The sequence below is a fragment of the Mesocricetus auratus genome, unplaced genomic scaffold (assembly GCF_017639785.1).
Source record: "Mesocricetus auratus isolate SY011 unplaced genomic scaffold, BCM_Maur_2.0 Super-Scaffold_100676, whole genome shotgun sequence".
Classification (NCBI taxonomy): domain Eukaryota; kingdom Metazoa; phylum Chordata; class Mammalia; order Rodentia; family Cricetidae; genus Mesocricetus; species Mesocricetus auratus.
In genome coordinates, this window is record NW_024429266.1 from 103,646,948 (window position 1) to 103,674,295 (window position 27,348).

The window sequence follows — 27,348 nt, forward strand, 5'->3', positions numbered from 1 at the left end:
ATTGCACGTATGCGAAATCACGAGAAACGGAAAACAGCGGCGGCCTGGTTCCTTAGGAGCGGGGGCGGGGAGCCTGCAGGGCTCTGTGGCGGGGAGAAGAGGCGCCCTTGAAACCGTCTTTGAGGGCAGGGAAGTGGAGGTTTTCAGATTCCCTTTCAAGGGTGAGCCAAAAGGTCTCCGAGCCAGGACGCGGCAGGATGCTGGGGTGCACGGGCCTGGCTGATTGGATCTGCGCTGCCGCGGGAACGGCGCCCCCTGCAGGTTTCCCGAGGGATTCTGGGCGCACAGGGATGGCGAGAGGGCTCAGTTTGCACCCCGGGCGCTGAGGCACGGGTAATGGCAGCTCGAGGCCCGGCAGACTGCGCCGTGAGGCCAAGGTCTCGGGAGTGAGAAGAGGAGCTCGTGGGGATGGCCCAGTGGGTAGAGCGCTCGCTGTGCAAGCGTGGGGGCGTGGCCAGGGTGCAGCCCCGCCTAGGATCCCAGCGAGGGGCGGGGCCCTGGGAAGAGCGGGTTTCCGGCTGAGAGCTGTCAGCGTCTCCGGAAGGTGAGAGCGGCCCCCACAGCATGGGCGAGCGCGTGCTCGGCGCCGCGGCCTCGCTCGGGGCTGGTTCGCGCGGGCAGCTCCCACACGGAGCTCTTCTCGGTGAGCGCGGAGTCCGTCCGTGTGTCAGTGCGGCGACGTTCCCTCCCTTCCTCTGGGCTGAGCAATACTCCACTCTGCGTGTTTCCCTCGGTGCCAGCCGCGCGCGCCCGACCCTGTCGGGGACGCCCGGGGGCCGAAACCAAGGGCACAATAGGAGCAAAGGCCGCGTGTGACCCCGGGAAATTGCCGCGGCCGCCCCGCCTCCTAGGAAGACGCCGACCCCGGGGGCGGAGCGTTGGCCGGTGGGCGTGGCTACGCGAGGCCCTCCGTGGGTGGGGGGACATGGGCGGGTCCCGGGCGGCGGGGGCGGGTCCTGGGGGGCAGGGCCGTGACGTCACTCCCGCGGGCTCCGGGAGGACGCGGACATGGCGGCCAGCGGCTCTTCCGGCCTCGCGCAGGGCGCCGGCCCGTCGTCCAGGTAACGAGCCCCGCGGGCGGCGCGGCGCCCCAACCCCGCGGGCTGCGGTCGGGAGCCGCGGGGAGCGGGGCGGGCCCGGGGCGGGGCGACGGTCCCTGGGGTCCGCGGGAGGCGGGGCGGGGTAGCGAGGAACGGCGGGCTGGGTGGGGGCGGGGACCCGTGGGGACCGAGCCCGCCTAGGAGCGAGCGACTTGGGTTGCGGAGGGTGGGGCCTGGAAGACGGGGCTGGGGAGGGGGCTGACCTCGGAGAGGGCCTGAGACCTTGGGGAACCTGCCACGCGCGCATGGGTGGGTGGGGGTCTGGAGCCTGATGGACGGAATTGGCGTTCTCCGCGTTTAATGGGTGGGGCCTCCACTGGGACCGAGGCAGAGGCTCTGGGGTCTGATGGCTGGGGACACTCCTGACGGGGATGGAGCCTGGGGCTTTGATGTCTAACGGATGGGAAAATCCTCCAGATGGGGAGGAGGGGGAGTTCTGGTCCTGAGGGATGAGGGACTTCCAGGGTGGGGAAGCAGTAGAAGGCCTGGTGCCCAGTAGATGGGACCCTCCACACAGGGGTGGATGGGGTTCAGGTTTATGATGGATGGGGTTCAGGTTTATGATGGATGGGGTTCAGGTTTATGATGGATTGGGGGTTCAGGTTTATGATGGATGGGGTTCAGGTTTATGATGGATGGGGTTCAGATTTATGATGGATTGGGGGTTCAGGTTTATGATGGATTGGGGGTTCAGGTTTATGATGGATTGGGGGTTCAGGTTTATGATGGATTGGGGGTTCAGGTTTATGATGGATTGGGGGTTCAGGTTTATGATGGATTGGGGGTTCAGGTTTATGATGGATTGGGGGTTCAGGTTTATGATGGATTGGGGGTTCAGGTTTATGATAAATGGGGACCCTCCACACAGGGGTGGATGGGGTTCAGGTTTATGATGGATGGGACCCTCCAGGTGGGTATCATTGGGGTTCTGGTAAAGTGAGCTCTAGTCTTTGGAAGTCAGTAAAAGTATGGACCAGATGGTAGAGGCCTCCAACGCCAGCTCCTAGGGTGAGAGGCTGGGGTAGGTGGAAGTCTGGAGTTCAAGGCTAGCCTGAGCTACAGACCCTGTCTCTAAACAAGTCAGTCACTGCCAAGTTAGTAGGGGAAAAGGAACTTGGACGTGTATCGGGAGTTGAGGGCTGTGACAGCCCCCATTAGCAGGTGTCTTATTCGGGTTACTGTGTGTTGACACACCACCGCCAAACCTGGTGACTTGGCCTGAGGTCAGATGGACTGTTTAGAAAAGAAAGGAAAAGACCACAGTCAACAGCAGGTTGGGGAGGAAACGGTTTATTCAGCTCACACTTCCATAATACTTCATCACTGAAGGGGTCAGGACAGGAACTCGGGGGCCCGGAGGCGGGAGCGACTGCGGAGGCTGTGGCGGGGGGGCGCTTATTGACTTGCTCAACCTGCCCTCTTCTAGAACCCAGAACCAGCAGCCCAGGGACCGCCCCACCCACCATGGGCTGGGCCCTCCCGCACTGATCTCTGAGAAAACGCCTCACAGCTGCATCTCAGGGAGGTTTCCTCTCTGATGACTCTAAAATGTCAGATTGACGAAAGTATCCTGCACAATTGATCCCTTGTCATCCTGACACACTGACACGACATTATTTAGCAATAAATTCTGTTTTGTTCGTCCCCAAGATCTCATATCAATAAATATCACAATATAAAACATGTTGCAGACTTCTTTTCCAATCAGTGTAAAATCCAGTCCCCTCTGGGGCTGGAGAGATGACCTAGTGGCCACAGCACAGCTGCCCTTACAGGGGACCTGGGTTTGGCTCCCAGCACCCACATGGTGGCTCTTAACCCTCTGTCGTCCCCTGTGGCCTCTGCAGGTAAGGCACGTATGTGGTGCACAAATTTCCCTCAGGCAAAGACCATGTACACACAGAGTAAAAACAAACCTTTTAAATTATACAATAAAATTCAGTCTCTGAGCCAGACAGTGGTGGCACATTCCTTTAATCCCAGAACAGAGGGGTAGATGCAGGCAGATCTCTGTGAGTTCAAGGCCAGCCTGGTCTACAAAGCGAGTTCCAGGACAGCCAGGGCTACACAGAGAAACCCTGCCTCAACAAAACAAAATAACAACAGCAACAATAGTAATAACAATAATTAATGAAATCTGAAGCCTTTGTGAAACTCCAGGATCTCTTTAAATTTCAAAGTCTCTCAACTGTGTGCTCCCGTAAAATCAAACAATTAACTCTCTACTACAAGAGGGAAGAACCAGGGCACAGTCCCCGTTGGAACAAGGGAAAACCAGACTCCAGCAGTGTAAACAACTCGATGTCGCTTCTCCGGCCACGCCCATGGTGCCGGCATCTCCTCCCGTAGGCGCCCCTCAGTCCCCTCTTTTCCGGCTGTGCCTGCACCCGTGGCTTCCCCTGGCCTCTCCCAGTGCCAAGCCCTCCATGCCTTCCTAACCACCGCCACCCGGGTGACATTTACACACTACCAAGGTTGGCTACCTGTGCAGGTGTCAACTTTGACCTTGTGTGCTGGCTCCCAGGAGACGCCCAGGACGCTTCACCCTGGTGCTGCTGGCTAACTTGCTCATCACAGCTGAGTCTTTTATTCAGCTGATCAGAGCCACAGATTTTTTTCCTTTATAAAATTTAAATTAGAAACAAACTTGTTTTACATGTCAATCCCAATTCCCTCTCCCTCCCCTCCTCCCCTGCTCCCCACTAACCAACCCCCTATCCCATCCCCTTTCTGCCTCCCAGGGAGAGTGAGGCCTTCCATGGGGGATCTTCAAAGTCTGTCACATCCTTTGGAGCAGGACCTAGAGCCTCCCCTGTGTATCTAGGCTGAAAGAGTATCTCTATATGGAATGGATTTCCAAAGTCCATTCCTATACTGGGTATAAATACTGATCCACTGCCCAGGCCTCCCAAATGACACCCACATTCAGGAGGTCTGGATCAGTCCTATGCTGGCCTCTCAGCCATCAGTCTGGGGTCCATGAGCTCCCCCTTGTTCAGGTCAGCTGTTTCTGTGGGTTTCTCCAGCCTGCTCTTGACCCCTTTTCTGATCACTCCTTCCTCTCTGCTACTGGTTTCCAGGAGTTCAGCTCAGTGCCCAGCTATGGGTGTCTGCTTCTGCTTCCATCAGCTACTGGATGAAGGCTCTAGGATGGCATATAAGTAGTAATCAATCTCATTATAGGGGAAGGGCATCTATAAGGTAGCCTCTCCACTATTGCTTAGATTGTTAGTTGGGGTCATCCTTGTGGATCTCTGGACATTTCCCTAGTGCCAGATTTCTCTTTAGACCTATAATGGCTCTCTCTATTGTGGTCTCTCTTTTCTTGTTCTCTATTCTTCCCCTGACTCAACCTTCCTGCTCTCTCCTGTCCTCCTCTCCCCTCCTCTTCTCCCTTTCTCTATCTCCTAACTCCCTCTCCCAATTTTCTCAGGAGACCTTGTCCCTTTTCCCTTCTCCAGGGACCGTGTATGTCTCTCTTAGGGTGCTCCTTGTTTCCTAGCTTCTCTGTGGGTGTGGACTCTAGGCTGGTACTCCATTGCAGAGCCACAGATTCTTAATTCAGAACTGCAAATGGCCCCACAGCATCTTCCCTCTGAACTTCACAAGCCAGGCCTCCACCGGCCACACCCCGCTGTCTGTTAGAGCATCCGCCTAGCTCTTCTCTGGGGTGGTGAGCACTCTGTGGCTTCCCAGCCCTCCCAGGACATAACCAGGCCTGTCTCAGCAAACCCCATGATCTCGGCACCAGTTTCTATCCTGGTCAGGGTTACTAAGTGATGGAGCGCTGACCGAAAGCGGTCGGGTGTCCCATCACTGACCCTCATGGAGAGTGCCAGGGGCTCTGGAGGCAGAAGCTGACGCAGAGGCCAGGGAGGGGGCCGCTGCTCACTGCCCTGCTCCCATGGCTTGCTCACCTGCTTTCTTATAGAACCCAGCTCCAGCCCCCAGGAGTGGCCCCGCCCACAGTAGGCGGAACCCTCCCCATCACTCACTAAGAAAATGCCCCCCAGGCTTCCTCCTCTCTGATGACTTCAGCTTGTGTCCAGTTGACCTGAGTCTGAAGCTGCCCAGGAAAAGTGGTGGCCGCTGCCTGTCCCTTGGAGCCACTCCAAAGGCCTCTGCCTGCTAGCTGTCACCTGCCACGGTGGAAACCTCTGACTTCTCAGCCTGGGACTCCTCAGCTGTGACCCCCATTTTTACTGATTCAGAACTCACAACACCGTGGGACGTTGGTGTCAGGGGCCTGCTGTGTCTCCTGCTCCCACCGGGCTCTCTGAGCTCAGGGTCCCTGGTGACCACAGGTGGGTAGAGCACACATTAGCATGCAGGTGGCTTTGGGGTCCCTAGCAGAGTAACAGGGAAATCCCATCCTCAGTGTCCCCGAAGGGCTCCCTGGTCCTCCCTGGTCTGGACGGCCCTGTCTTCCCTGTGCCTGGCTGTTGGTGCTGTCTTCCCGGCGGTCAGGGCACTGGAGGCCTTGCTGAAGTTCAGCACTGCACTTGCAGGGACAGAGCTGGGCTGACTCTCAGCACCCAAGATGCTTCGCAGTCTCTGCCTTCAGTGAAGGATCCCAGCGCCCTCTGCTGGCCCCTGTGGACACCAGCCACACAAGTGGTACCACTAACAAAAACCCACATGTGTAAAATACAGATAAAAACACAACAACTCAACAGCTCGGGGGCTGGAGAGATGGCTCAGAGGTTAAGAGCACTGACTGTTCCTCCAGGGGTCCTGAGTTCAATTCCCAGCAACCACATGGTGGCTCACAACCATCCGTAATGAGATCTGGTGCCCTCAGGGGTACATGGAGGCAGAACACTGAGTACATAATAAGTAAAAATCTTAAAAAAAAAAAAAAAGGCGTGTGCCATCACGCCCAGGAGTAACTTATTTAAAAAAACAAAAACAAAAACAAAAAAAACCACCAGCTCAAGCCAGGCGTTGGTGGCGCACGCCTGTAATCCCAGCACTCGGGAGGCAGAGGCAGGTATGGATCTCTGTGAGTTCATGACCAGCTTGGTCTACAGAGCGAGTTCCAAGACAGCCTCTAAAACAATACAGAGAAACCCTGCCTCAAAAACAAAACAAAACAAAACACAACAGCTCACCATAGCCCAGGCTAGCCTAGAACTCACAGTCTTGCAGCCTCAGCCTCCAGAATGTCTGGGTAGTCAGGCCTGCACCTCCATGCCTGGTTGCAGGTGTGCTCACCTCCCTGAGTTTCTTGGCTGCTGCACAAGTGTGAGGACCCCGGTTCGAATCCCCAGCACCCGTCTACAATGTCAGGCAAGATGCCACCCTCCTGTGTACCTGGTGTTGGGGAGGCAGACACAAGAGGATCTCTAGGGCCTGTTGATGACGCCATCCAGTTAGTGTGAGCTCCAGGGACAGAGTGTGGCCTACGTGGCTGGCCTGGCCAAGCGCTTGCTCTGGGGGTCACGTACCTCAGACCCAGCTAACCCACTCTGCCTTTGTGTTCTGGTGACTCCAGCACCCCGCCGTTCTCCGCTTTCCCTCTCCCGGCTCCTGGGGCCACCCCTGCCATGCAGTCCACCCCTGGGATGGAGAGCACTGCCAGCCGGGCCCTGGCCCCTGCCACCCAGCCACCTGCACCTGGAGGAGGAGTCCCAGTGGGGTGTGGCTGCTCCCGGCCCCGCTCCAGCCAGGACTCCATAGCAAGCAGCCGTCCCCAGGATCCTGTCCCCGTGGCCACTGCCGCACCCACCCACCAGGTACCGCAGCGCCGCCTCGTGCAGCAAGACTTTCCTTTGGTTTACATGAGTGTGTTGCCTGCGTGTGTCTGCATTCCATGTGTGTTCAGTGTCCACGAAGACTGGAAGAGGGCCTCCGACCCCGGAGCTGGAGCTGCAGGAGGTTGTGAGCTGCCCTGAGGGTGCTGGGAACCGAACTGGGTCCTCTGTGGGAGCAGCCTGTGCTCCAGCCACTGGGTATCCCCAGCCCCGCCCACATGGGGGAGCAGCCTGTGCTCTGGCCACCTGGTATCCCCAGGCCCCCACAAGGAAAAATGTATCACATGGGGACGTGCATGGTGTCTCTGACATCAGCTATGTCAGAGCTGCATTTCTAGGTCCCTGCTCTAGGGTAACAGGAGCCACCACGATGACACCTCCCAGGGAGCCCTGAGGGATTTCTGGAGACACTGAGTACAGAGCTGTGGTCCAGAGGGGTGGTGGCCCCAGGAGGAGCCTGCATGGCTCCGAGAGACTCCCCTCTGGCAGGCAGTGATGATGGGGTACCAGGACATGGTGTCTGCTGTGTCACCTCCCCACCACAGCCCCCTCTGCTGTCACCCCTGACTTGCACTGCCAACACTTGGATCAGGCCACACCCGGACGCCTGGCTTCCACCCCAAGAAGAATTTCGGGGCTGGGTGGACGTGTATCGGAATTGGCGCTTTCATTCATGAGCATTTAATGGGGGGACAGGAGGGTTGAGATGGGGGCGCAGGAGGAAGTGGGTCACACCCAGCTCTGGCTTTCTAGGTAGTCTCGGAGGCTTTGGTGGCCTTTGAAGGGCAGCAGGGTTGAAGGTCACAGGGAGACAAGGGCACCTGCTGTGGGTGCCCTGTAGTGCTGGGGTGTGCATCACAGGAGGCCCGCCGTCCATGGCGAGGGGGACCCCTTCTTTCTGTCGTGCATCAGGGTCACACGCCTTTAATCCCAGCACTCGGGAGGCAGAGGCAGGCGGATCTCTGTGAGTTCGAGGCCAGCCTGGTCCACAGAGCGAGTTCCAGGACAGAGAAGCCTGTCTTGAAAAAAAATAAATAAGTGAAAAAAAAAGGGTGTGGCAAGATGGCCAGTAGGAAAAGGCACTTGTTGCTGAATTTGAGGGTTGGCATTTGATCCCTGGGACCCACATGGTAGAAGGAGAGAGCTGGCTGTCACGATTTGTCCTCAGACCTCATGCACTGTGACCCCATGCTGACTCATGGATGTGCATGCACACAGTAAATTAACACACACATGAAGTTTGTTTCTAATGGCTACACTAGCCCACCACCCTAAGTTGTTGAGTCCACAGCCTACACTACATAAGCTGGCTGAGGGGCAGCTCCTGAGAGTCAGGAGTTCAAGGTCACCCATGGCTATGTGGGAGTCCCCGGCAGTATGGGCTATGAGAACGACTTTTCCCATCAAAACACATTGCGTGAACAGAGTCCAGACCATAGAGCACTGACGTCCCATGTTTAACCACACAGACCCCCGTGTCCCCCCACTGTCCCCAGTGTCCCCCCACTGTCCCCACTGTCCCCAGTGTCCCCCCACTGTCCCCAGTGTCCCCCCACTGTCCCCAGTGTCCCCCCACTGTCCCCAGTGTCCCCCCACTGTCCCCAGTGTCCCCCCACTGTCCCCAGTGTCCACCCCACTGTCCCCAGTGTCCACCCCACTGTCCCCAGTGTCCCCCCACTGTCCCCAGTGTCCACCCCACTGTCCCCACTGTCCCCCCACTGTCCCCAGTGTCCACCCCACTGTCCCCAGTGTCCCCCCACTGTCCCCACTGTCCCCCCACTGTCCCCAGTGTCCCCCCACTGTCCCCAGTGTCCCCCCACTGTCCCCAGTGTCCCCCCACTGTCCCCAGTGTCCCCCCACTGTCCCCAGTGTCCCCCCACTGTCCCCAGTGTCCACCCCACTGTCCCCACTGTCCCCCTACTGTCCCAGTGTCCACCCCAGTGTCCCCCCCACTGTCCCCAGTGTCCACCCCACTGTCCCCAGTGTCCCCCCCACTGTCCCCAGTGTCCCCCCCACTGTCCCCAGTGTCCCCCCCAGTGTCCCCAGTGTCCCCCCCAGTGTCCCCAGTGTCCCCCCAGTGTCCCCAGTGTCCCCCCAGTGTCCCCAGTGTCCCCCCACTGTCCCCAGTGTCCACCCCACTGTCCCCAGGGTCCCCCCCCTGTCCCCAGTGTCCCCCCACTGTCCCCAGTGTCCCCCCACTGTCCCAGTGTCCACCCCACTGTCCCCAGTGTCCACCCCACTGTCCCCAGTGTCCACCCCACTGTCCCCCCACTGTCCCAGTGTCCACCCCACTGTCCCCAGTGTCCCCCCACTGTCCCAGTGTCCACCCCACTGTCCCCAGTGTCCCCCCCACTGTCCCCAGTGTCCCCCCCACTGTCCCCAGTGTCCACCCCACTGTCCCAGTGTTCACCCCAGTGTCCCCAGTGTCCACCCCACTGTCCCAGTGTTCACCCCAGTGTCCCCAGTGTCCACCCCACTGTCCCAGTGTTCACCCCAGTGTCCCCAGTGTCCACCTCACTGTCCCCAGTGTCCCACCCACCTCACTGAGCTGCTTCCTTTTTTCTGTGTCCCATGGAACTCTGCAGCAGGATGGTCACAGCTGCAGAATGTCAAAGGGGACCAGGAGCTGTGAGGACGCCTCAGAGCAGCCAGCCACGGCTTCTCTCTGCCGACCAGGTGGGTGTCAGGTCTCTGTGGGGCGGGGATGGCCATGGACCTCACAGGGGCCACTCTGATTCAGCATGGAGCACACTGTACAAGGGCAAGCAGGACACCTTCTGGCTAGACTCCCGTCTTTGTGTGTGTGTGTGCATATGTATGTGTGTGTGCGTGTGTGTGCATGTGTGTGTGTGCGTGTGCGTGCATACATATGTATATGTGTGTTTGTGTGTGCGCATGTGTGTTTGTGCATATGTATGTATGTGCATGTGTCTTTGTGTGTGTGCACATGTGTATGCGTGCTTGTGTGTTTGTGTTTGTGCTGGATTTCTGTTTGTTTGCTTGCTTTTTGGTTTTTCAAGACAGGGTCTCTCTGTATTGTTTTGGAGGCTGTCCTGGAACTCTCTCTGTAGACCAGGCTGGCCTCGAACTCACAGAGATCCACCTGCCTCTGCCTCCCGAGTGCTGGGATTAAAGGCATGCGCCACCAATGCCCAGTCAGTCTTATGTCTTTATCTGTTTGTTTTTATGCCATTTACTTTCGACGGTGTTTGTCTCGGCACGTGTAGAGGGCAGAGGACAACTTTCAGGCAGTTCTTCTATTGTGTGGGTCCCAGAGGTCGAGCTTAGACAGCAGCCCCTATCCACTGAGCCATCTTGTCAGCTCCAATCTCAGGTTTTAAATTCCACTGAGTTCTGAACTGAGCTGCAGCCCGGCCAGAAGCTCTCCCTGGGCCATGGGCGGGCACAGGCTTGCAGAGGCCATTGCAAACAGGGCCACTCAGAGAAGGCCGACCCACCAGCATGACTTGTCCTGGTGCCGCAGTGGCCATAAGTGCCCAGCCCGGGCTGCTGTCCCCACCTGGGTCCACTCTGTCCCCAGTGAGGCATCTGCTCCCTGCAGTGGATCTGCTCTGGGTAAGCCTGGCTAAGTTCTGTCTCTCTCCCTCCTAGGCCCCAGCTCCCAGCGCTGCAACCGCCCACTGAAGTCCCAGCGGGTCCCCCAGAAGCAGCAGGCCTCCCCAGCCACTCCTGTGGGCTCGGACCCCTGGGGTGGCCCAGGCCTCGGGCCTTGGGACCCCAGCTTTACCAGTGACACGCTGCCATTCCTAGACAGGCTGCCGAAGCCCACGGCAGGCCCGAGGCCATCCTCCATGCACTACTGTGAGGTCTGCAGGGTCAGCTGCGCGGGGCCACAGGTCAGGACTGGCAGTGGGTGGCTCAGTGTCTCCGTCTGTCAAAAACAGTGGCAGGTGTGGTGTAGCCTGTCACATCCGCAGTGAAGGCAGGGGTGGGGTGGAAAGGGATAGGAGAGGGGGGATCAGGAATTCAGGTCATCCTCAGCTACATGGTCAGGTTGAGGCCAACCTGGGCTACGTGAGCCCTGTTTCAGCCAGCCCTCTACAGGCCCCAGGGTATTCCCAGCCCCCATGGGTGTGTCCCATACCCTGTAACCATGGTTCCTGGGACAAGTGCCCCCTGCTGGCCATGCAGAGCACAGTCACACGCAGGCAACACACCCCAGGAAGAATTCAATTAAATTTACTAACAACGTGGTGGAAAAGAAAACAATGAGATAACCTGTCAGAATGATGGGCTCGCATCCAGAGACGCTTCATGTCATATGTCTGTCTGACAACACACACACACACACACACACACACACACACACGACATATCACACACAGATACACGCCACACACAGATACACACACACAATATATCACACACAGATACACACACCACACACACAGATACACACCACACACAAAGACTCACACAGATACACAGACACACACCACACACACAGATATACATCACACACATAGACAGACACACACCACACACAGACACACACCACACACACAGATACACACCACACACAGACACACACCACACACAGACACACACCACACACACAGACACACACCACACACACAGATACACACCACACACAGACACACACCACACACACAGATACACACCACACACAGACACACACCACACACACAGATACACACCACACACACAGACACACACCACACACAGATACACACCACACACACAGATACACACCACACACACACACCACACACAGACACACACCACACACACAGATACACACCACACACAGACACACACCACACACACAGATACACACCACACACAGACACACACCACACACACAGACACACACCACACACACAGGTACACACCACACACACAGACACACACCACACACAGATACACACCACACACACAGATACACACCACACACAGACACACACCACACACAGACACACACCACACACACAGACACACACCACACACATAGACAGACACACACCACACACACACACAGACTCACACCACACACAGATACACACCACACACAGATACACACCACACACATAGACACTCACCACACACAGATACACACCACACACATAGACAGACACACACCACACACAGATATACACCACACACATAAACAGACACACACCACACACAGACACACACCACACACACAGACTCACACCACACACAGACACATACCACACACAGACACACACCACACACACAGACTCACACCACACACAGACACACACCACACACAGACACACACCACACACAGATACACACCACACACACAGACACACACCACACACAGACACACACCACACACAGATACACACCACACACAGACACGCACCACACACAGACACACACCACACACAGATACACACCACACACACAGACACACACCACACACAGACACACACCACACACAGATACACACCACACACATAGACAGACACACACCACACACAGACACACACCACACACACAGATACACACCACACACAGACACACACCACACACAGACACACACCACACACAGATACACACCACACACACAGACACACACCACACACATAGACAGACACACACCACACACAGACACACACCACACACACAGATACACACCACACACAGACACACACCACACACAGACACACACCACACACAGATACACACCACACACAGACACACACCACACACATAGACAGACACACACCACACACAGACACACACCACACACATAGACAGACACACACCACACACAGACACACACCACACACACAGATACACACCACACACAGACACACACCACACACACAGATACACACCACACACAGACACACACCACACACAGACACACACCACACACACAGACACACACCACACACATAGACAGACACACACCACACACACACACAGACTCACACCACACACAGATACACACCACACACAGATACACACCACACACATAGACACTCACCACACACAGATACACACCACACACATAGACAGACACACACCACACACAGATATACACCACACACATAAACAGACACACACCACACACAGACACACACCACACACATAGACAGACACACACCACACACAGACACACACCACACACACAGACACACACCACACACACAGACTCACACCACACACACAGACACACACCACACACACAGACTCACACCACACACAGACACACACCACACACACAGACTCACACCACACACAGACACACACCACACACAGACACACACCACACACAGATACACACCACACACACAGACACACACCACACACAGATACACACCACACACACACAGATACACACCACACACAGACACACACCACACACACACAGACACACACCACACACAGATACACACCACACACAGATACACACCACACACAGACACACACCACACACACACAGACACACACCACACACAGATACACACCACACACAGATACACACCACACATAGATACACACCACACACACAGACACACACCACACACAGACACACACCACACACAGATACACACCACACACAGACACACACATACTCCCGAGTCCTCAAAGGGCAGGCCTGCAAGCCCACATCTGACTCCTGGGGATAAAACTTAGGTCTTTGTCCTGAACGTCATCCCCAGACTGGAAAAGCCAGGTCCTGTTTGGTGGCAGCCCCCTGTTCCCAGACTGTTCCCAGTGAGCCTTTGGTGACTATTTTCTTGAGAAACATGGTTGGACTTTAGGGCAGGGCAGGGTGAGGGTGTTACCCTGACTCTTCCCACTTAGCACCTTCACTTATTTCTTGGGCACAAGGGGTGGAGGAAGCCAGGGACCCTGTGGCCCTCTGAGCTCTGAGATGGTGGCTGTGCGGCTCCTGGTGGGACCTCCCTCTCAGGCCACCCCCTCTCAGGCCACCTCACTCTGTCCCAGACCTATCGGGACCACCTGGAAGGGCAGAAGCACCGGAAGAAACAGGCAGCTCAGAGGACGGGCACACCGCCCAGCGGAGGGCCCAGAGGGTCCCAGAGCCTGCACTGCGGCCTGTGTGCCGTGTCCTGCACCGGGGCGGACGCCTATGCTGCCCACATGAGGGGAGCCAGGCACCAGAAGGTATGCGCCTCTCAGGCCAGCTGTGAGCTCGGAGCAGGTGGAGGGTGGGGGAGAGGCGGTGGCTGTGAGTGAGCTCTCATGTGGCTGGAGGTTGAGACCTCGGAGTTAGGGTCCCCAAATCACATCCATGCACACACACTGACTGGCCACAGCCTGGGAGCCAAGAAGCTGCCTAGAGGTAGGAGACATTCGGTGGGAGCGCGTGCGGGTGTTGGAGAGAAAGCGGAACCAAGTCTGAGGGATGGGACTGCAGGCAGCTCCCGGCGGGTGGGGTTTTTGTTTTTGTTTTTGGGGGTTTGTTTGTTTTGGGGGGCAGGGTGGCTCCTCAGAATGCCACAGAATGCGCAGCCCTACACTCCCTCCAGCAGCCTGTTCAGTTTGTTTCCCAGACTTGCCCTTGGTTGAGGGCTCTGGGGTCCATTGCAGGTCTTCAAGTTGCACACCAGGCTAGGGAAGCCCATCCCCTCCGAGCCCACGCCACGGAGTGTCACCTACACCCGAGGCTCCGACAGCACCTCTGAGACCTCAGGCAAGCGTGAAGCTCACACCAGTCACAGCTCACACACCTCAGGCCGGCTAGCAGCAGCCAAAGGACCAACAGCCTCACCCAAGGGTACGGTCTCTCCAGTTCTGTACGTGTGAGCAGTGGACCACACCCACGGCCCCTCACTGGGGGATTCTAGGTTGGGCCCCACCCTTGACCACGCCCCAGCTTTTAGATATTTTGGGGGGTATTTTTGTTTGGTTTTTGTTTTATTTAGACAGGGTTTCTTTGTGTGGGCAGACTATCATGGAGCTCTTTCCGGCTCTGTAACCCAGAGTAGACTTGAATTCAGTTCCACCTGCCTCTGCCTCCCAAGTGCTGGGATTAAGAATTTACATTACCGGCCGGGCGTTGGTGGCGCATGCCTTTAATCCCAGCACTCGGGAGGCAGAGGCAGGCGGATCTTTGTGAGTTCGAGACCAGCCTGGTCTATAAGAGCGAGTTCCAGGATAGCCTCCAAAACAATACAGAGAAACTCTGTGTCAAAAAACAAAAAACAAAAAACAAAAAACAAAAAAAAAAAAAAAGAATTTACATTACCGGCCAGCTATATCTTGGTTTTTGAGACAGAATCTCGCTGCATGGCCCATGGTGATCCTCCTGCCTCAGTCTTACGAGCAGAGCATGTGCCACCAGCTCTGTGGAAACTTGGTTTGAATCAAAGGTCACTCCCTCGAGGTGACCCGTCTTCATCAGATGGTCGGTGGCCTGCTCTCCCCCCTGAGCTGTGTACCACATAGACCTGTGACACTGCGCCTAGCTTACCATGGCTGTGCGACGCCATGCTGCCCATGGCAGTTTCCACAGGAGGGAGGGGCTCTGCCCCTCTGGCTCAGATTCCCATGGCATTATGGGAAAGGGATGGGGAGAGCCCAGGCTGCAGCTTGCCATGGTCTCTGGCAGGGCCACCTGAGCTCCAGACAGTGCACAGCCGACCTGGAGAAGGGCGACCATCACACCCCAAGGCGGGGACCACCAAGGGACGCCCTGGGGAAGCCTCGGGGACCTGTGGGGACATTGAGCCAGTGGGAACAGAGTACGTGGAGGAGGTGAGCAAGGCTGCTGGACAGCAGAGTCCCAGGGTCTGCTGAGATTAGCGGCCCGTGGTGGCTATGAAGGTGAAGGCCCTGTGGCTCCCCGGGTGCTGTCAGACCTGCTGGTTCCCATGTCTGCCTTCCCCGCAGGGAGTGCCGACGGGCCAGGGGGTGGGAGAGGTCGGCCAGGCACTACCACCCTCCTGTCCAGCCCCACCACCTGCTTGGCCAGAGGGGCCCACTGAGGCCAGGCTGGGACACCAGAGAGCTACGCCAGTCCATCTCAGGGGGCCTCCGCACCCTGGCCAGCCTTTCCCTTCTACCCTGAGACCCTGGGTTCTGAATGCCAGCCCACGGAGTGTCCCTGCTGGCCATCATGCAGGCACCAGGATGGACAGTTCCCTCACGAGCTTCTGCCATTTGCAGAATCTTCTCCATTCAGAGTCCACTCCATGACCCCTGCCTGCCCGCCTGCCCCAGCATCACCAGGGTTTCAGTCGTGTGGGTCTGTGCGGAGTGACAGTGAACAGGTCTTCTCACCGTGTCCAGTGTAGGGCTCACCAGCTACAGCCAATCGTGGTACTCTGCCACTTGTCGGGGGCATTAGACAGAAGCCATGGGGACCAAAGAAATGCCTGGCAGCCAGCAGGGCATCATGGGATGTGGTGGAACTGGGGGAGGAAGGAACCAGAGGGGCAGAATCTGGGCTTCCAATGTCAGCTCTCTGGAATGACACCACCCTGCCAGCGCCCCCTCCCACCCCGCCCAGGAGGCTCAGTACCCTGGGCGACTTGGTGCCCAGCGCGTCAGGGCTGTGTTCTGTCCCAGGTGCGCAGTGATGAGGGGAAGGTGATCCGCTTCCGATGCAGGCTCTGTGAATGCAACTTCAATGACCGCAACGCCAGAGACATGCATCTGACTGGACGCCGGCACCGGCTGCAGTACAGGGTATGTCCAGCAGGGGCACCCAAGGCCAGAAGGACCATGAGGCGGGGTGTGGGAAGATGACTGGTGAGGTATTTGGAGAGAAGTGAGCCTAGCAATGGAGAGGAGCAGGGAGAAGGGGGCAGGGGCTGCAGGCATGCGTGCAGGCGTGTGCTGTGTGCGGGCGTGTGCTGTGCGGGCGTGTGCTGTGCAGGCGTGTGCTGTGCGGGCGTGTGCTGTGTGCGGGTGTGTGCTGTACAGGCGTGTGCTGTGTGCGGGTGTGTGCTGTACAGGCATGTGCTGTGTGCGGGTGTGTGCTGTGCAGGCGTGTGCTGTGCGGGCGTGTGCTGTGCGGGCGTGTGCTGTGCAGGCGTGTGCTGTGTGCGGGTGTGTGCTGTACAGGCGTGTGCTGTGTGCGGGTGTGTGCTGTACAGGCATGTGCTGTGTGCGGGTGTGTGCTGTGCGGGCGTGTGCTGTGCAGGCGTGTGCTGTGCGGGCGTGTGCTGTGCAGGCGTGTGCTGTGCAGGCGTGTGCTGTGCAGGCGTGTGCTGTGCGGGCGTGTGCTGTGCAGGCGTGTGCTGTACAGGCATGTGCTGTGCGGGCGTGTGCTGTGCAGGCGTGTGCTGTACAGGCGTGTGCTGTGCAGGCGTGTGCTGTGTGCGGGTGTGTGCTGTACAGGCGTGTGCTGTGTGCGGGTGTGTGCTGTACAGGCATGTGCTGTGTGCGGGTGTGTGCTGTGCAGGCGTGTGCTGTGCGGGCGTGTGCTGTGCGGGCGTGTGCTGTGCGGGCGTGTGCTGTGCAGGCGTGTGCTGTGCAGGCGTGTGCTGTGCAGGCGTGTGCTGTGCAGGCGTGTGCTGTGCAGGCGTGTGCTGTGCAGGCGTGTGCTGTGTGCGGGCGTGTGCTGTGCAGGCGTGTGCTGTGCGGGCGTGTGCTGTACAGGCGTGTGCTGTGCAGGCGTGTGCTGTGCAGGCGTGTGCTGTGTGCGGGCGTGTGCTGTGCAGGCGTGTGCTGTGCGGGCGTGTGCTGTGCAGGCGTGTGCTGTACAGGCGTGTGCTGTGCAGGCGTGTGCTGTGTGCGGGTGTGTGCTGTACAGGCGTGTGCTGTGTGCGGGTGTGTGCTGTACAGGCATGTGCTGTGTGCGGGTGTGTGCTGTGCAGGCGTGTGCTGTGCGGGCGTGTGCTGTGCGGGCGTGTGCTGTGCAGGCGTGTGCTGTGCAGGCGTGTGCTGTGCGAGGCGTGTGCTGTGCAGGCGTGTGCTGTACAGGCGTGTGCTGTGCAGGCGTGTGCTGTGCAGGCGTGTGCTGTGTGCGGGCGTGTGCTGTGCAGGCGTGTGCTGTGCGGGCGTGTGCTGTACAGGCGTGTGCTGTGCAGGCGTGTGCTGTGCAGGCGTGTGCTGTGTGCGGGCGTGTGCTGTGCAGGCGTGTGCTGTGCGGGCGTGTGCTGTGCAGGCGTGTGCTGTGTGCGGGTGTGTGCTGTACAGGCGTGTGCTGTGCAGGCGTGTGCTGTGCGGGCGTGTGCTGTGCAGGCGTGTGCTGTGCAGGCGTGTGCTGTGCAGGCGTGTGCTGTGCAGGCGTGTGCTGTGCAGGCGTGTGCTGTGTGCGGGTGTGTGCTGTACAGGCGTGTGCTGTGCAGGCGTGTGCTGTGCGGGCGTGTGCTGTGCAGGCGTGTGCTGTGCGGCGTGTGCTGGCAGCGTGTGCTGTGCAGGCGTGTGCTGTGCAGGCGTGTGCTGTGCAGGCGTGTGCTGTGCAGGCGTGTGCTGTGCAGGCGTGTGCTGTGCAGGCGTGTGCTGTGCAGCGTGTGCTGTGCAGGCGTGTGCTGTGTGCGGGTGTGTGCTGTGCGGGCGTGTGCTGTGCAGGCGTGTGCTGTGCGGGCGTGTGCTGTGCGGGCGTGTGCTGTGCAGGCGTGTGCTGTGCAGGCGTGTGCTGTGCAGGCGTGTGCTGTGCGGGCGTGTGCTGTGCAGGCGTGTGCTGTGCAGGCGTGTGCTGTGCAGGCGTGTGCTGTGCAGGCGTGTGCTGTGTGCGGGTGTGTGCTGTACAGGCATGTGCTGTGTGCGGGTGTGTGCTGTGCAGGCGTGTGCTGTGCGGGCGTGTGCTGTGCGGGCGTGTGCTGTGCGGGCGTGTGCTGTGCAGGCGTGTGCTGTGCAGGCGTGTGCTGTGCAGGCGTGTGCTGTGTGCGGGTGTGTGCTGTACAGGCGTGTGCTGTGCAGGCGTGTGCTGTGCGGGCGTGTGCTGTGCAGGCGTGTGCTGTGCGGGCGTGTGCTGTGCAGGCGTGTGCTGTGCAGGCGTGTGCTGTGCAGGCGTGTGCTGTGCAGCGTGTGCTGTGCAGGCGTGTGGCTGTGCAGGCGTGTGCTGTGCAGGCGTGTGCTGTGCAGGCGTGTGCTGTGCAGGCGTGTGCTGTGTGCGGGTGTGTGCTGTGCGGGCGTGTGCTGTGCAGGCGTGTGCTGTGCGGGCGTGTGCTGTGCGGGCGTGTGCTGTGCAGGCGTGTGCTGTGCAGGCGTGTGCTGTGCAGGCGTGTGCTGTGCGGGCGTGTGCTGTGCAGGCGTGTGCTGTGCAGGCGTGTGCTGTGCAGGCGTGTGCTGTGCAGGCGTGTGCTGTGTGCGGGTGTGTGCTGTACAGGCATGTGCTGTGTGCGGGTGTGTGCTGTGCAGGCGTGTGCTGTGCGGGCGTGTGCTGTGCGGGCGTGTGCTGTGCGGGCGTGTGCTGTGCAGGCGTGTGCTGTGCGGGTGTGTGCTGTGTGCGGGTGTGTGCTGTGCAGGCGTGTGCTGTGCAGGCGTGTGCTGTGCAGGCGTGTGCTGTGCAGGCGTGTGCTGTGCGGGCGTGTGCTGTGCGGGCGTGTGCTGTGCGGGCGTGTGCGTGCGGGCGTGTGCTGTGCAGGCGTGTGCTGTGCAGGCGTGTGCTGTGCAGGCGTGTGCTGTGCAGGCGTGTGCTGTGCGGGTGTGTGCTGTGTGCGGGCGTGTGCTGTGCGGGCGTGTGCTGTGCGGGCGTGTGCTGTGCAGGCGTGTGCTGTGTGCGGGTGTGTGCTGTACAGGCGTGTGCTGTGCGGGCGTGTGCTGTGCGGGCGTGTGCGTGCGGGCAGTGCATGGACAGGTGGGGGCTGGGCAGCTTTGCTCCTCATCGGTCCTGCAGGGGAGTCTGCAGATACTCAGGGCCAGGGCACATGAGAACCCAGCCTTGTGCCAGCCTTGTGCTTGGCCGTCAGGCTCCCCGTATGAGCACGTGTGGCTTCAACTTGGGCAGACAGAGCATGCCCGTGGTGGCTGTCTCTGTGGAGCTGCACCTGTGACCACGCCTGGTACTTGGTCAGCTGGACAGAGTGTGAATGTGAGTGGCCCATGGGTGACTTTTAGCAGTCTCGGTCACCTAACAAACGCCCCCAGCTCCTTGGCAGGACCTTTCCCGAAGTGCCCCATTTTGGCTGCTGTGAGCTGCATGTCGCCTGCTGTCCCCTGAGCATACCCCTGCATTGCTGCTCCGGTAGAGCTGAGTCTGTGGGAACAGCTGCTGGGGGCCAGTTGTGGCTCCTCTGTGCCTGTTAGGTGGCTGCGTCTGTCTGTCCCCCCCCCCGCATCACCATCTATCTGGCTTTGCCTTTGCAGAAGAAAGTGGACCCTGCACTTCCGGTGGCTGCCCGACCCAGCGGCCCCATGCAGAGGGCACTGGCCAAGCAGCTGCAGAGGCAGCGGCAGCTGGCGCAGGCGAGACTGGAGGGTGCACGGCGCTGGAGCTCTGAGCAGAGGTGACATGGTGTCCCCTCCTCACGGCCCGTCAGCCTCAGGCGCCCCCATCAACCTCTGATGCCCTGACCTCTGATGCCCCTGACCTCTGATGCCCCCGACCTCTGATGCCCCCAACCTCTGATGCCCCTGACCTCTGATGCCCTGACCTCTGATGCCCCCGACCTCTGATGCCCCTGACCTCTGATGCCCCTGACCTCTGATGCCCTGACCTCTGATGCCCCCGACCTCTGATGCCCCTGACCTCTGATGCCCTGACCTCTGATGCCTCTGATCTCTGATGCCCCTGACCTCTGATGCCCCTGACCTCTGATGCCCCTGACCTCTGATGCCCCTGACCTCTGATGCCCCTGACCTCTGATGCCCCCATCGACCTCTGATGCCCCTGACCTCTGATGCCCCCATCGACCTCTGATGCCCCTGACCTCTGATGCCCCTGACTCTGGAGTCTCTGCTCGCCACCCCTGACTTCACCCTTTTGACCTCTCTGTGGTGACCTGGTCCCTGGGGCTGGAGTGTGTCTGTGGGGTCATTTGGTGACCACATCCCTGTGTCCCCACCTGGTCACAGCAGACATCAAGAAGAACAGAGCAGGCAGCCCCAGGAGCCTTCACAGCCCCAGGTTGATGAACAGCCACCCGGATCACCCACCTGGGCCCTGCCCGCTCCCGCTGCCAAGCCAGGGATGGCCACCACCCGGCGCCAGGTGGGTGCCGGCTGTATCATGTAGGAGCCAGCTCAGAGTGCACAGGACCCTGAAGGCCATTCAGTGCGCTCACACCTGCCAGGCCTCAGGTCACCTGCGACTCCCTCCAGTCCTCCACAAATGTCTATCCTCAGGCTCAGTAGGGACCTAAGGCTGACCTCTTACTTGGGGACATGCCCCGGGGGCCTGGCCTCTGGCCTGCAAACGGATGGGCACTGCCAGCGGAGAGCTGCTCCACCCAGTCCCAAGCCCTGGCACATGTTCCCTTGTGGAGCTGCGGCAGCTGCTGGCCACAGCCGCCTCCCGCCTGGCAAGGCGTCTCCTCGAAGCTGCCTAGCCCGTCCACGTCTCCCACAGTCCCACGGGGCTGGCTTGTCCCCAGCCCACCCTTCATGACGGCTGCTGTCCCCACAGTCAGGGCGCCGGCCGGAGAGCAATGACGACCGGCATGTCATGTGCAAACATGCTTCCATCTACCCCACCGAGGAGGAACTGCAGGCCATCCAGACAGCCGTGTCCCACACAGAACGGGCCCTCAGACTGGTGTCAGACACACTGGCAGAGGAGAGCAGCCTTAATAGGTTAGTACCGTGCCACAAGCCACGGTGCCACGGGGTCAAGCTCTGTCCCACCCCATTGTCTCGAGCCCCCCAGGCTTCTCATGGAGAAAGTATTTCCCACCCCATGTATAGGGGCTGGTGAATCCAAGACTCAGGAAGCTGAAACAGGAGGATTGCTGTGAGTATGAGGCTAGCCTGGGCTACATGGTGAGCACTTGTTTCAGACATAGGTAGGTAGGTTGGTATGTAGATAAGTAGAAGAGATAGATCATAGATCGATAGATCATAGACAGACAGACAGCTCGATCGAAGATAGGTAGGTGTCTGGCCTCTCCGGTGGTGGGATTGCTTGCATGGGACTGCAGAGTGGGTACTGGGGAGGAAGGTAGGTTTCATTTCCCATCAGCCAGCATCCCCTGCAGAGGGGCCTGGTTCCTGGAGCTCAGGAGCATAGCATCCTCGGGACCCTTCTGTGACTCCTGCTGATGCCCGCTGCCTCTCTGTCTTCTCAGCACCCTGGTGCCTCCACCACCGAGGATGCTCAAGGGAGTGGTACGGGTTGGCATTCTGGCTAAGGGGCTGGTCCTGCGTGGGGACCACAGTGTGCAGCTGACCCTACTGTGTTCCAAGAAGCCCACACACTCTCTTCTACAGAGGATCAAGCAGGAGCTTCCGAGAGAGCTGTCGGTAAGAGTGAGGCTGGGCCTCTGACTCCCGCAGGCTCAGAGTGTGGAGAGACCGGCAGGGCTGGGGGCGCTCTATCGCTTCCCTCATACGTACTGGGATCTGAGTTGGAATCTCTAGAACCCATGTAAAAGCCAATCATAGTCTGGGTGGTGGTGGCCACGTCTTTAGTCCCAGCACTCGGGAGGCAGAGGCAGGCGGATCTCTGTGAGTTCGAGACCAGCCTGGTCTACAGAGTGAGTTCCAGGACAGCCTCCAAAGCCACAGAGAAACCCTGTCTCGAACAAACAAACAAACAACAAGGGTTAGGCAGCAACTGAGAAACAACCTGACTTCAGTCTCTGGCCTTGACACGCACAAGAAAGGAACCACTGTGCACCTGTTGTCCCAGGGACTGAGGGAGAAGCATGGCTTCAGCCAGGGTGGGGCCTGGAGTCCAGTGGTGAGCACTTGCAGGTGCTGGCCCCTGGTCTCAATTGTTACACGCACACACACGTGTGCACACACGTGCACACAGACACACGCACACACGTGCACACACACATGCACACGCCCCTGGGACTTTGTACTCGCAGTTCCGGGGCACCTTGACAGTTCCCTTCTGTCTGACCACAGGGTGACTGACGGGTGAAAAGGGCCATTTGTTTTCCTTCCTTTTCTGCTGGCATTTTGTTCATCCCCAGCTGTTTTTCTACCAAGGTGCTTGTCTTATTGAGCAACAGGTACTCTTTACATACAAAGGCTCCTCAGTGTTTCCAGGTTTGCTCCCGCTGTGGGTCTTAAGTCACATACAAACTCCCAACACAGGGCCGGGTCCTGTAGCCACGGGCACACAAGAGTGAACAGATGGGTGCGTGTGTGAGTAGCATTCCCGACTTGTCTACACTGGACTCTCTGCTGGAGTCATGTCATGTTTACACCCAGATAGTGGCAGAAGACAAGTATGAAGTCTCATCTGACCGGGATGCCAACATTGTTATCTCAGCCTGCGTGGGGCCGGGGGTGAAGGTCACTGTGTCTGCCACCTCACCTCTGATGCGTGAGGACCCCTCCGTAAAACGAGGTATGCCCCAACTTGCTGTCCTGAGTCTCCCGGGTGCAGAAGACACACCCTGCTCTGGGCAGGAAGGCCCAATGGCCTCGGTACCTGTGGGTCACGTGGAGGTCATGTGGGGTGGGATCTGGTGCGGCGGAGCTAAGGGCTGATGTATGTGCTTGGAAAGTCCTCTGCCACTGAGCCACGCCCCAGCATGTATATTAGGAACAGCGCCCCTCCCTGTGACCAGGCCTGAGGCCTGCAGGGCGGCCTCCTACTTTGATAGTCTGTTGCCTAAAATCAGACAGTATAGGCAGCAGCGTCTGCTATCAGACACACATATTGTAGGTGCTGGGCACAGTGTCACCTTCATCCCAGCGCTCAGGAACTGAGTGGGCGGGCTCTTCGTTTGAGGCCATTGTGGGCAAGGCAGAGGGACAGGGCCACGCTGTGAGGCTGAGGCTCAGCAGGAAGAGACTCGGTGTCCTGTCCCTTCTAGGATTGCAAGACTCTGTGTCCGACCCAGAGGATGTCCTGGACCGGGAGAGATGCCTTGAGACCCTGGCAGCCCTCCGTCATGCCAAGTGGTTCCAGGTCAGCAAGGGGTGCTGACGTGGGGACAGTCACCATCCACAGTCTGTCCAGAGTCCCACTGATAACTGTGTGTCCTCCCCAAGGCTCGAGCCAGTGGCCTGCAGCCATGTGTGATTGTCATCAGGATTTTGCGGGAACTGTGCCGCTGCCTGCCCCCGTGGGGGGCTCTGCCTGCCTGGGTGAGGCTGCAGGGGACAGCAGGGAACCACAAGGGGGACCAGCTAGGCCTCTGCTCAACACCCGGCTAACCCAGAATGGGCAGGCGGGAGCTTTAACGAGACACGTGTCACCAGGTCCCTCAAAACTTTCACGTTTGGCAGTGACCTTAAACGCCAAGCTGGGGGGTGAAGTCCAGACCCTTTGCAAATGTAGATGTCCCAGGGAAATGTGCTCTTGTCACACAGACCTGTCAGCATCAGGGTGAGGGGCCAGGGCATCCCCGGGACTCACCCCACATCATAGGACCTGACCTGTCCTGGTCACAGAAATGTACTGCCCCCATCCAAGCCACACTGTGTCCCATCATGCCCCCCCCCCCGTCCCTGTGTCCCCTTCAGGCCATGGAGTTGCTGGTGGAAAAGGTGCTGAGCAGTGCCGCCCGGCCCCTGAGCCCGGGGGACGCTGTGCGGCGGGTCCTGGAGTACGTGGCCACAGGTGCGCTCCTGACAGGTCAGTGATGGCGACAGGAACGGGTGGGGAGTCCAGGACGTGGGCACAGGACAGGGTCACCCCCACACACTGGACACACGGCGCCAAGGGCAGAGGCATGCCACCGTCCTCCAGGGACACAAAGGGTGACACGGGCAGGAGTCTGTCTGCCCAGGCGCCACCCTGTGCAGCCGCCACACCACTGGCTGCATCGTCGTCCATGGCTGGGGCACCCGGTGCCATCTGCGCCACGCCTGAGGTCCAGGGAAGCCACAGGACCATGCAGTAGCGACATGGGGCTGGGCACTCGCCGGGCCACCCCAGTGCTTCATGATCCGGCACGCACCTGCCCTGGCAGCACTTGGGAGGCTGGGGCAGGAGGGCCAGGGGTTCAGTGTCAGCCTCCGCTGCATAAGGAGTTTGAGGAGCACAAGTGTCACAGGCCTTCTGCAGGGTCCTGGAGGGTGGACGATAGGGGTCCCTGAGACACGGGGATTCTGAGTAGGAAAGGAGGTCAAAGGTCAGGCCTGTCGAGTGGGCCGTCACACAGACTGGGGCATGGGCACACGCACGGGTACCAGAGGCCAGGGGGACCCATGCAGTGCACCCCAGGCAGGCCTCGCCTAGTGTGTAGACACCGCATGGGCTGCATGCACAGTCACCTGCCATGGCAGGGTGGCCCGCTGTGACCCAACAGTCCCTCACAAGGGTGTCCACCTTCTCACTGGCTCAGATGGCCCCGGGCTACAGGACCCCTGTGAGAAAGGCCCGCAGGATGCCCTGGAGCCCATGACCCCACAGCAGCGAGAAGACCTAACAGCCAGTGCGCAGGTACATGGGCTCCCACCCTCCTCCCAGAGTCTGGGCCCAGGAGCGTGACTGGGGGTGACAAACAGACTGGCCACAGCAGCCACCGTGACCCCCCATCATATACAGGTCCCAGACTCCACCCCAGCAGTGGAAGTGGACATCAGAAGTTCAAGGCTATCCTTGGTTACATAGAGAGTTTGAGGCTAGCCTGGGCTACACGAGCTCCAGTCTCAAAGGAAGTATCCCAGCCACACATACTCAGTTCCACGCACTGCCACTTTCACAGGAGTCAGGTGTCTTACATGGAATTCGGGGTCCTTCTAGCCAGGAAGTACAGGTGGGATCCCAAGGGCTCCATGCCAGCCTGTGCCAGCAGCCAGAGGGGGAATTCCCCAGGCCACATGCCTGGCGCCAGAAATCGTAGCAAACAGTACAGCCCTGCTCCCTGGTCCCTGCACACCGCAGGCCCGGCTGGCTCGCACTAACAGGACCCCGCTGTCCACAGCGTGCCCTGCGTCTTGTGGCCTTCCGACAAATACACAAGGTCCTTCACATGGAACAGTTACCCCCACGGACCAGATTTGGGGCCCGGGCCCGGAAGAGGATGAGGGAGGCTAGTCAGGCCCACGTGGGCGCCGGGGACAGCAAGCGGGGCCGGCAGGGCGCAGCTGGGCTGCTGTGAGCCAGTCATCACCACAGACCTGAACTGGTGTGAGCTTCCTCCGATGTGGACACCTTTGCCACTGGGTCTGTAGATTTTATCCACAGTGCTGGGGGTCCCACTGTGGTGACCCCCATGCCCATCTGTCACCCCCCAGCCACATAGCAGTGATCTCCATTTCTTGGTACTAATTACATTTTGAAACTCCCCGATGTCATAAGAAGCAGGTAGGATCTGAATCGCTTTCTTGAAATGCCTGCAAGATTGTAGAAGTCACAGAGTGGGGGGGTGGAGGGGCAGAGAGCACAGAATGGGATTCCCCAGACCCCAGACCCAACCATATTCTTCACACGGACACCTTACTCCACCTCGGCTGTGAGGGCACAGATGGCCCCTGGGACGCTGTCACCCCACAGTGGAACCCCAGCCCCAGCCACTGAGTGCCTTCTGCAGACAGAGCCCCCTCCACCCCAGGTCATCCTGTGGGCCAGGGAACAGCTTGCCCCATTAAGCCGCCCCGAACCCCCTGGTACCACCCAAGGCTTCGACCCTGCTCCATTTTGCTGTGGCTTTTAAAGGCCAGCCCACACATGGCACAATGGCCAGTCTGTAGAATCATACAGAATTCGGCCGGGGTGGGGAATAAAGCAGATCTGTTCGTGTGAGGTGTTGCCTTCGTTTCCTTCACTCTGGGCTGGGGGGGGGGGGGGTGCCCACAGGTCTCAGCCTCCCCATACGAGGTTACATCATGAGCATGGGCGGAACTCCAAGTGCTGAGCTGCCTGGTGGCAGCCCCCTACACAGTCCCACACAGACTCATGGCAGCTCCAGCCTGGGAAGGTCCTGGGACTCTGCTAGGGCTTCCTGGAGGAGTTGCCTGGGAGTGTGAGGAGAAGCTCAGGCCCCAGGTCTTGGGAAAGACTGCCTTCCAGTTTCCTTCTCCTCCCAGTGGAACCCGGACTCTGAGCTCAACCTCCATCAGAGCCTGCAATCCTCCCTCTCAGCCTCCACCCCTGCCCAGCATCCATACCAGATAAATCCGATAAGCACCTCTGCCCGCCCGCCCCCCCCAAGAAAAAGTATTTGCCGAGGGCTGGATCTAGCTAGATCAGGCACACCTGGGGGACCAGAGGAGCAAGCCTCTTCCTGGCGGCACCCAGAGCCCGCATCTTTGTGGCAGTGCTTGACAGCTGGGCCAGCTCACAGGTAGAGGGGACTGGTGGCCACTACCATGGAGGCCAGGTTCAGTGAACGCAAAAAGCACCGTGCCCCGCCGCTCTGCACTGAGCCGCTCCACCAAGCCCACCCCTATCTCCCTGGGAAGACAGATGAGTCCACCCCAGGTGGCAAAGAGTTAAGTCGGACCCGCCTAGCAACCCCAAACTACGGAGCTTCTGCTGCAGCAAAATCCAC

At 59.0% G+C, this 27,348-nt stretch overlaps 1 protein-coding gene across 12 annotated transcripts; it reads left to right on the forward strand.

Annotated features, from left to right (window-relative positions):
• Window positions 1–520: 520 nt before the first annotated feature.
• Window positions 521–26,600, forward strand: Zfr2 (zinc finger RNA binding protein 2). Of its 12 annotated transcripts, none has more exons than XM_040737486.1 (20): window positions 521–544; window positions 5,114–5,404; window positions 6,305–6,477; window positions 6,595–6,835; window positions 9,439–9,529; window positions 10,466–10,710; window positions 13,823–14,002; window positions 14,429–14,615; window positions 15,450–15,595; window positions 16,409–16,528; window positions 20,099–20,238; window positions 20,807–20,942; window positions 21,357–21,523; window positions 22,015–22,189; window positions 23,111–23,249; window positions 23,722–23,816; window positions 23,900–23,995; window positions 24,374–24,485; window positions 25,198–25,295; window positions 25,780–26,600. In XM_040737486.1, exons 3-20 carry the CDS (start codon window positions 6,383–6,385, stop codon window positions 25,954–25,956), a joined length of 2,640 nt encoding a protein of 879 aa, XP_040593420.1. In that variant the 5' UTR covers window positions 521–544; window positions 5,114–5,404; window positions 6,305–6,382; the 3' UTR covers window positions 25,957–26,600. The 12 variants fall into 12 exon arrangements, with proteins under 12 accessions (XP_040593420.1, XP_040593423.1, XP_040593422.1 ...); XM_040737489.1 differs by lacking the exon at window positions 521–544 and adding an exon at window positions 572–643 and having other exon boundaries at window positions 25,740–26,600; XM_040737488.1 differs by lacking the exon at window positions 521–544 and adding an exon at window positions 574–643 and having other exon boundaries at window positions 9,442–9,529.
• The last annotated feature ends 748 nt before the right edge of the window (window positions 26,601–27,348 follow it).